The sequence below is a fragment of the Orycteropus afer genome, unplaced genomic scaffold (genome assembly GCF_000298275.1).
Source record: "Orycteropus afer afer isolate SDZICR_OR568_19922 unplaced genomic scaffold, OryAfe1.0 scaffold00145, whole genome shotgun sequence".
In the NCBI taxonomy this organism is placed as follows: domain Eukaryota; kingdom Metazoa; phylum Chordata; class Mammalia; order Tubulidentata; family Orycteropodidae; genus Orycteropus; species Orycteropus afer.
The window spans coordinates 5,042,013-5,052,693 of NW_006921732.1; the positions used below are offsets into that span (position 1 = coordinate 5,042,013).

General features: G+C 37.8%; 1 protein-coding gene across 1 annotated transcript in view; it reads left to right on the forward strand.

The window, feature by feature from the left end:
* ZYG11B (zyg-11 family member B, cell cycle regulator) overlaps window positions 1–4,255 on the forward strand; it is a 146,246-nt gene extending 141,991 nt beyond the window's left edge. The window contains exon 14 of the mRNA XM_007945907.2: window positions 4,065–4,255. Within this exon, the coding sequence (XP_007944098.2) occupies window positions 4,065–4,255 (191 nt within the window). The remainder of the gene's footprint in view (window positions 1–4,064) is intronic.
* Window positions 4,256–10,681: the final 6,426 nt, after the last annotated feature.

Sequence of the window (10,681 nt, forward strand, 5' to 3'; positions counted from 1 at the left end):
AAAAAAAAAAAAAATCTGGGCAGCATGGGGCAGGGCACCCAGGCTCCATCAGAGCACACAGGCTGGGATGGAATTCCTGCCAGCCCAGAAGGTGGGTGGGAATGATGGATGGCTGCACCTCCATTCACCAAGAGGGTGTGAGGTGTAAGAGTCACAAAGGGAATACCACACCTTCCCAGTTATTCATGTCCTGAATGTCCTTGTGGTTCCCAGCAAGTGGAACCTATTCTTAAGTCCCTGAAATCTGAGAGAATGCTGTTGCTTTAAATATCTAAAGTGGTTGAACCACTTGTAAACATTCAAAATGGCTGCACCCTCTGGACAGGCAGAAGTCCATAGCTCAACCCCTCTTAGGTGTTTCCCCTTTTATTCACCAGCCACCCACCAGTGCAGTCCTCCATGCAGCCCCTGGCTAGCAGGGCCGATTTTTAGGTTAATTCTTAGGTCCTAACACCATTTGGCAATATCCAAGCTGTCTGTGCCATCAGGATTACTGACAGACCGCAGTTCTGTATGTCTAATTCATGCAGGTTCTTCTGCTAGTTGGAATTTAGTCCATTTCTCTATCCTTTTTTTCAAAGCTCAGGCCTCCAGGAATATCTTCTGTATCTTTGTTAATTGATTCCCCTTTTCTATGTTGAAAAGGGTCTGTGTTGTTTGTCTGCTTATTCTGCCATCTTACCAGAATTCTCTATTCATAAGGTTTACAGTGGCCACTTTTTTCAGAAGTGGACCACCATGTCCTTCTTCCTAGTTTGTCTTCATCTGGAAGGTCCACTGAAACCTGTCCACCATGGATGATCCTGCTGGTATTTGAAATACCAGTGGCAAAACTTCCAGCATTACAGCACATGCAAGCTACCACAGTATGGCAAACTGGCAGATGAGTGGTGGATACATGTATTACTGTCTAAAATTCAAAAACAGAATTATTGTTGAAAATGTAGAACAGTTAGAATTCTCCTACACTGCTGGTGGAAATGCTAAATGATAATAACCACTTTGAAGTGTAATTTTTACTTTTAATTTTTTTTAAGCTTAAACACATATTTACTGTGCGACCCAGCCATACTCCTCCTAAGCATTACTTAAGAGAAACGAAGCATATTTTAATTATACCTCAATAGAACTGTTAAAAAAAAAAAAAACCTGTGCTGGATAGAATAGAAGAAAAAAGTTGAACAAAACTCAAATGCCTTTATTGTTAAATAGGTAGAGACAAGTATTGATTTGGGTGAAGGGAAAGGCATTGTATGAAATGTGACTGGTAACACAGTGGCACTGAAGAAGAGGAAGACATAGAGAGGTACATGGGCAGTTCAGACAACAAAGATGAACCCTTTTGCCCTTACAGTACTGCGTTGTCAGTGATGGCAAGCATTGACCAATGGGTGAATAGATGGATGAACAGATTGATCAGGTATGTCAAGGCAAAGGGTAGTGTGCCCATGACCATGTATAGGGTTAACAGACAGTGTTTCTACATGCATATTTGTATGTGCTGTAAGAATGTCTAAGTGTATAGTAGAGCTGACAGGGGGTGGCAAGGTTGTGGTGGCTTCTTGGCCACAGCCAGCTACCCAGAGAGAGTGAGTAGTTGGACCTGTGGGCTCGGGACCATGAAAGCAGGGGACATCAAGCTCAATTGGCATAACATACTACACAAAAACATTGTTCTACATTCCACCTTGGTGAGTAGTGACTGGGATCTTAAAAGCTTGCAAGCAGCCATCTAGATGCAATGGTGGGTCTCTCCTCATCCAGAGCAAAGAAGAATGAAGAAAACCAAAGACGCATGGAAGCAATTAGTCCAAGGGACTGGTAGTCCATGCAGTCCTCAGCCTATATGATCATGAGACTAGAAGAACCAGATGGTACCTGGCTACCACTGTCAACCACTCAGACGGGCGTCAGTGCAGGAGATCCTGGATAGAGAGGAACAAAAACAATGTGAAACAAAACTCAAAATCCTGAAAAAAGACCAGGTTTGCTGGTCTGATAGAGCCTAGTGCAATCCCTGAGACTATGGCCCCTAGCCACCCTTCAAGTCTGGAACTGAACTTACTCTTGTGGCTTCCATCCAAACAACAGACAGGCATATGGGGTAAACATTTACATCAGGTGATACACTTCTAGGAGCGATCAGTCGTGGGAGAACAGAGGGAAATGTTTGCACAGGGAGACAACTGTGGGTGAGGGGAGTGTATGGGAGGGAAGGACACAAGGAAGAGGTAACTACGGGAAAGAAGTGGGAAGAGAGCTGTTACATTGTGGGGAACTCCAGTCAATGTCATGAGACAAAATGTGCACAAACTGCTGTATGGAAAATGAATTGCTCTGTAAACTTTCACCCAAATCACAATAAAAATTTAAAGATAAATAAATAAAATGAGATTTGGAGCTGGAGCACTCATTAGCCAGTGGCAATGAGAGCACCATCATTGGTGTTAGATGGATGTAGGGGATTGGACTGTGAAGGTACACCAGGAAACTTTTTAGTTGATGAAAATATTCTAAATTTTTATTGTAGTGGTGATTAGAGGGTGTGTTCATTTGTCAAAACTCATCAAACTATAGATTAAATATGGGTGCATTTCATTATATCTAAGTTATATGTTTCAATAAAAATGACTAAAACTAAATATTGCATATATGAACAAGAAATACTTTTAAAAGCAAAGAAAATGTTTAAAAATTAAAAATTTCACATGCAGTATGAGTGCCACAAAGTTTTTAAAATGCATAAAAGAATAATAGTGTTTATCTATGATTTTGGATTGCAGGTAAAATATTTACTTGTGATTCTGCTGCTTTTTTCTTTTCTAGAATGTCACTATCTTGAGGTTCTAAATAGAGAGAGAGCACCCTAGTGGTACAATGGTTAAACGCTCAACTGTTAACCAAAAAGTCAGGGGTTTGCAGCTACATGGGAGAATAGACCTGGCAATCTGCTTCCATAAAGATTACAGCCTACGAAACCCTATGGGGCAGTTCTGTTCTATCCTGTAGGGTGACTATGAGTCAGAATTGACTCGAGGGCAAACAGTATACTTAAACATACATGCATATATCAAACTCAAAATCCAAACTCACTGCCATTGAGTCAATTCCAACTCATAACAATACCCATTGGGTTTCTAAGGCTGTAAATCTTTACAGAAGTGGATTGCCTCATCTTTCTTCCACAGAGTAGCTGATGGGTTTGAACCACCAACCTTTTGTGTAGCAGCCAAATGTTTTAACCACTACACCACCAGAGCTCCTTACATAAATATGTGTTGTATATGTATGTATGTATGTATATAAAACCAAAGAAACCAAATCTTCTGCTGTCAAGTAGATTTCAACTAATACAGACCCAAATTGGGTTTCCAAGGTGGTAAATCTTCTCGGAAGTAGATTGCCCCATCTTCCTTCCTTGGAGCAGCTGGTGGGTTTGAACCAACCTTCTTATTAGCAGTCAAATGCCTTAGGCACTGCTCCACCAGAGCTCCGTGTGTGTGTGTGTGTGTGTGTGTGTGTGTGTGAGAGAGAGAGAGAGAGAACCCCTGATACATAGATATAGATATAGATAACAACATATAAATAATAGGATAATAGGTATGGGTATTATTTGTATATTAGAACATTTTATTTATTGTTTAATTTTTTCAAAGTTTAACAGACTTTTATTGAATGCCTACTTTGTGTTTTGCACTGTATACATCATCACAGAGGTATTTTTCAAACTATAATCCATATTGGGAGCTCTGGTAGCATAGTGCCTAAGGCACTTGACTGCTAACCAGAGGGCTGGCGCTTCAAACCCACCAGCCACTCCTTGGAAGGAAGATGGGGCAATCTACTTCCGTAGTGATACTGCCTCGGAAACCCAAGGAGGGGTCGCTATGAGTCGGGTCCGACTCAAAGGCACATAACAACAACAACAATATAGCCCATATTAGTGGTCAGTAACAAAATAAAATTAAAACAAAAGCTAAAATTTAAGTGAAAAAAGTTCCTAAGAACTGATTTTTTGTGGGGTATGTTTAAAATTTTAAGCTCTTCTTCCTATTTTCTTTCAGCCTCCAGGTATTGCAGTATGCTGATTGAAGAAGGAGGATTGCAGCATTTATACAACATCAAAGAACATGAACAGACTGATCCTCATGTCCAGCAGATTGCTGTGGCCATTCTGGACAGCTTAGAAAAACACATTGTGCGTCATGGGAGGCCACCTCCCTGTAAAAAGCAGTCCCAGGCCAGACTAAATTGATAGCCATAGGTGATTGGGTGATTGACTCACAGGAATCATTTTTCTCATTGGTTTATTTGGAATATCTTACCCTCTATGATATTTTGGGGGTTTCTATGACAAGAGTCAGGATGAGTTTGGGATTGATGATAATACAGTACTGCCCTTGTGAACAGTCTCTAATTTGTGTTGTGATTTTTAACTTATGAGGCAAGAAGGGTTTCTTCCTTCATCCTTGCCTTTTAGGAAATTTTCCACATCTTCCAGTGTTTGAACTTACCTGTGCTTGAGATTCTACAGTTTTATGATAAAGTTTGCACGAACTCTTAGGCCAGATTTTTCTGATTTCAAAGTCCCTTCCAGTCAGTGTACAGCTTCAGATAAGCTGTTAACCTGATTTACTGGCACTGCTTTAGTTGTAAATTTTATACTGCTTCTGTATAAAATGCCTTTATTCTACGTCCGTGTATCTTTTATAAGATGTCCTTCTTAGTGTGAAAGAATGGAAATCTGAATCCTTTCCTTGTGAAAGCTACTCACCAGCTGGACCTTGGATGGCTGGCAGAAAATTAAGTTCAAAAGAAAATCAATTAAAAGAGAACAGAGTTTAGAGGCTGGACAAAGGTCTGCTCTTGTGCTATAGTTTTAAAAATGGGATAGGCTTCCCTTCTGGGGCCCACCTCTCCTGCGGCCGGCGAGCAGTAGCTTGTTCTTCATGCTTACACCCGGAAGCATGGACCAGCTGCTCCCTGCAGACTACTGGTTACTCTTGAGAAATGATTCCCTAAGCAGCACAGTGTAATTACACCATTTTGTGTTAAAAACTAACTGTCCAAATCTCTATATGTCATACTGTTGTGAAAATGTGAATTTTTCTAAAACTTTCTTTCATTAAAACTGACCATTCTTTTCCCTCTATTTTAAAGTCATTGTTGGTCAGTGGAGTAGAGACTACAGATGGTATCACCTGCTCAGTTAAAATACAAATATCAACAGCTCTTTTGCCTTGAGAAGTTAAATTTTCTTTTGTTTCAAAATATATTTATCTTCTAAATCTGTTCGTGTTGGAGAAAGATGTCCATGTCTCACTGCCAAAAATGAAAGAGAAGAATTATACTCTTGTTAAATGTAATGATTATAGTTTCAGTGCATGAGAGGAAATGTTTTTGATGGATTTGTTTTTAGACGATTGCCTTTCCTTTAAGGTACCTGTTACAATATGGTAAAGAATCAGTTATTATATTAGTAATAGTACTTGGGAGGCAGCAAGTCACTAAGAAACTTAATTTCCATTTAAATTATATTTTGTGAATAGGTTAATCTGCAATCTCAGTAGACCACATTTTTTCCATAGATGGCCAAAATGTTGTCAATTGAGATTTCAAATGGTATATTTAAATTGTAGTAATTATTCAGAAGCATTTTTATTTAAAGAGGAGCTGGTTTATTAGTATGCTGATAACAGTTTGACCTGTTTCATGCTACTTTCACAATAATGAGACTTGTATTATTTGGAGCGTCTTCACAGGGCTGAGAACTAAGAAAATAAAAATAGGTATTTAGAACCATTTTTTAAAAATACTAAATTGTAGGTTAATACTGACTGACTTGGTTTAGGGAATTTTTATAGGTTTAAGATAAATTTTCACAAATTAAGTCTATTTCAGAGAAAACGAAAAACTTTTTTTTTTTTTTTTTTACTTTTTTGCTGAATTTTAATGTCTAAGGCAGAATAGAGAAGACAGAACAGGCCTATAGTAGCTTGGAAGTTGCTAGGTATATTGACCATTTCCAGGTCTCCTACCTAGTGTTGTTAAGGGAAAGCCTATTTAAGAAGTTTGGCTTTACGTTTCTATTTTGTGTTTCTCAAGACAAAAGTGTGTGTTCCTTATAGCTTAATGCCAGGTTTTTGTCTTTACAAATTGTTTTCTGGAATGGCTAGAAATGTACAGAAAACAGTTAATTCCTTCTTTACTCAAATGATAACTTGTTGATAGATGAAGATTCAAAAATATTTAAGATTAAATTTAAGTTTACTAATTTGAGCATCAGTAGTGACCAGCAAAATAATTGGTCACATCTCAAATATCTAAAAATTTTAGTGCCTTTGTGGTTGGTGGGATGGTTCTTAACTGTGTATGTGATTAAGGCACAGAATTGTCTGTATGATCTTGGATCTGGCTAAAATATAGCATATGTATATATTGAAATTATGAGGCATAACCAGCCAGTCTCTACAGTTAGAATCTATTAGGCTTCCCTTTTGCAATTGTATACTAGAATGTGACAGTACTTGGTGCCTTCAAGGGTTACTTCTTAGGTGGCTTACGGGTGCTATTTTAAGCACAATGTAGACTAGGGATGAACCACTCATGGCTCAAATCATTGGTGCACTCAGATATTTTAGGTCACTGGGAATTGCTGGGTGGTGTAAACAGTTAACATTCTAGGCTGCTAACCATAAGATTGGAAGTTCGAGTCCATCCAGCGGCACCTCAGAAGAAAGCTTTGGTGATCTACTTCTGGAAAATCAACTATTAAAAACCCTATAGAGCACAGTTCAACTCTGACACACATGGGGTTGCCATGAGTTGGAATCGACTTGACGGCAACTGATGATAATAAGAAAAGATAGTACACAAGTAACAGCGAGGTTTAGATCTACTAAAGGAAATGGAATTAGACTTTTTAGAATATAGTGATGCATGTTGGTGTCACCGAGTAAAACAAGAACAATGTGAAATTAGGGCAAAAATAATTAAGACATCTTATTCTTTCCATCAAGAAAGTTTTGCTTTGTCCTTATACTCTACAAAAAAACCTGTTTTTGCATTTGAAAAAGAAACAAGTAATAAGAAGCTAGTTTACCTTCAAGCCAAGGACTCAGTGGCTAATGGTTGAAGATTTTTAAAAGCACATCAGACCCCCCAGTTTCAGGAATTGCCGCTCCCTACCCTTGAACAAAGATGCCACTTAGTGGAACTAGTCTGTTTAAGTGGATTACCTAAGGTTGAAGTGAATCACTTTAAAGCTGCTGTAGGAGTTTGTTTTCACTGTATCTTTTATTTTCAAACTTCCAAAGAATCCAAGATTCATGTTTAATAACATCAATCCTATATATTCAGCTTTAAGATGTTGTACTTATTCATGGAACCTTTTGGATTGGTCTATGTTCTCCTCAGTTACTTTACTTTGTCTGTGTTTTTAATTATGCCATACTTCAAAATAGCATGGGAGCAGTCGTTTAGCCCTTGGGGCACATCATAATAAGAACATATATGCTAAGGTAAGGTTGTGGTTGTGTGTCAGAGAACTTTTAAATTTTAAAGCATTTGGATATTGGTTCTTAGTGGACATCTTTGCCAAGGGAAACCTTGGCTTTGAGGTCATCTTGATGTCTTGTTTTTTTCTGACTTCAGCTCTTTATAGAAGTTCTCACTACGGCAAGTAAGCCCTTACAGAAATGTGTATATAAAATATATCAGTAATAGAATAATAATACACATGTTTTTGGCTTAAGCCCAAACCTGTTGCTGTTGAATCAATTCCTGCTCATAGCAACCCTATAGAACAGAGTAGAACAGCCCCACCTGGTTTCCAAGCCTGTAAATGTTTATGGAAGCAGACTGGCACATCGTCTCCTACAAAGCAGCTAGTGGATTTGAACCACCAACCTTTTGGTTAGCAGCTGAGCATTTTAACAACTGTGTCACCAAGGCTCATTATTTTTTTGCTTAATGTTTCAAAATTCATTACCCTCCATAGAACGCTGGGCAGCAGTACCCAAGGTTGAAGAGAGGTCATAAGATAGCAGAGAAAACAAACTTTCTCTTTTATATATGGTGAAACATACCACCTCTCCAGTCCTCTAATGATTTGTTTACATTATTTGGTTATTGTACAACTTTTATCTTGGAATAAACAGTATTACTAAACTGAAGATGTAAGTTAAAGACCGTATCATAGTGTCAGCTGATACAAATTCTTCCAGTTTTACCTGTATGTTACTTATTTGGGGACTATTGTACTAGGGCTTCAGAGTAGTGTCTGAGACAGCTTCCAGAGAGGTTTATGAACTTTTGGTTTCCCTCTCAAATCCTTTATAGCAATTTCAAATGATTGTATGGATATTGGGTGTTTAGCCTTTACCATTTGCTGTGTGTTGACACATTTTTAATTTTTTAGTGTTAATTCATGAACTTGAGTATTTTGGGAATGCAAAACTAACTTTGGTCCAGTGATGAGAATAGCAATATGATAGGAAAATTTGTTGAATGTGCTTCTAATGAGTAACTTTTTAGTATTTCACAGATTTAGGATGATATTTAGGTACACTCCTAATTATGCATTCTTTGGTTATCAAATCTTAACCTAAGACACTGTTTGTTAACTGACAGGTACTCTTAAGAAAAAGTTTTCTCTGCTTGTTTCTCCTCTCCCCCACTTTTTTCAGTAAACTATGTGATGATCAGTGATGTTTCTCATTACTATGGGTAAAGCAAAACTCAATTGGACAACCTAACTTTATAGTTAGACAGAATCGCTATTAAGAATATTTAGAAAATCCAAATTTATCAGAATATTCTGTGGGAAATCATAAAGCTAGTTCGTTCAGAGTACGTGTTTTATTTTGGACTAACTTTTGGAAAAAATGTTAAAATTGTATTTCTTTCAGACTTATTTGAATCAGCTTAGAAGCAAGAAGCTGCCTAGTTAATAAATGCTGAGAGAAGGGCTTATAAAATAAATTCTTGAGAGCTGTTTTTTTCTTTTCAAATGGGAGGATGTTAAGATTTATATTCTCAAATAATTTGCAAAAATAAAATAAAACCAAACCTTGTGGAATTCCCACTGTCAATTTCTCACTTTCTTAGAGATATCTTTTGCTTGAAGTGTGATAGAAGAGTTTAACTCCTTTCAAAGGATATGATACATTCATTGGAAAGTGTAATGTGTGTATATTTCAAAGGTTCTCAATTATCTGGACTGAAGACACTGTTCCCACTGTGGCCAGATGAAAGGGCGTGTTCTGTACAAGAATCATACTACATTTTAAATCAGGATATCACTTAGTATTAATGTGTGTGCATATTTTTTCTTTTGGGATTTTTTTTTTTTGCCTAAATAAATGTTATAAATTTTATATAAAGAGTGTCTTTTCTATTTTAATTCTAGACATTTGCTTTAAAATATAACACTAATGCAAGATTCAGATTCTTTAGTGGTCCACTTGTATACTAATTGATTTCTGAAAACAAGACATAGTTTTACTGCAAAACTTTTTAATACTGAAACTCCATTCATTCACTTCAATAAATACCTGTGCCTGTTGTTGTTAGTTGCCACTGAATGGGCACCTGACAACCTTATGTATAATGGAACGAAGTGTTACCCAGGTACTGCTTAAGTATTAGAACTCATAGAACTTTTAAGTCCTTCAGGGAACTTATAGTTTAGTGGAGAAGAATAAATAAATATTAGATAAAATAAACATATATATTGTAACACATTTTATTACAGACCAGTCCACGTTTCTTGTTATAGAGGCACAGAGACCGCACTGAATCCAGCTGGGAACCCATGAAACTGAGAAGGCTGCCTGGACAAAATAATATCTGGGTTGATGTTCATTCACACAAATACCGAGATAATTAACTGACATAGAGTAATTATTTAAGTGCATTTCATGAGAAGGATTCAAAAAAAAAAAAAAAAAAGCATAATAATAAGAACCCCATGGCCAGGAAGCCTCCTTAGTGATTTTCATTTCGGAACCTGCATTTCATAGTTGAAGCTAATTCTTAGGTAGAGTGAGCTTGTCCAAGGTCACACAGCAAGGCAGTAAGAGACTGCGCTGAAATCCTTATTCCCAAATTCTCAGTTCATTGAGTCCCCTCTTACCCCTCCCTGATACATTGTTGCATAAATGGCATGAAATTTCTTAGATCTTAAGCAGTTTGTGATTAAGCATCAAATGAGTGGTACAGAAAAATGTGCACCAAAGAATGGGCAGGGATGTGGAGATTGACTGTCCTTGAAGATGGTGTTATAGAACAGCATTAGTGTCTGGACGCTATAGAATCATTAGTGAATGGTCACTATTGCTTCACTATTCCCCAGTAGAACTGTATTGTGATTACACCTGTATAAAGAGTAGATATACATGTGGAGGGGAGCTCTGGTAGCATAGTGCCTAAGGCACTTGACTGCTAACCAGAAGGCTGGTGGTTCAAACCCACCAGCCACTCAGAAGGAAGGTTGGGCAATCTACTTCCGTAGTGATACTGCCTCGGAAACCCAAGGAGGGGTCTCTGTGAGTTGGATCTGACTCGATGGCACATAACAACAACAACATACGTGGAGAAGTCCTTTGGTAGTGCAAATTGTTAATGCACTGGGGCTGTTTAGCCAAAAGGTCTGAATTTGAAGTCCACTCAGAGCCACCTG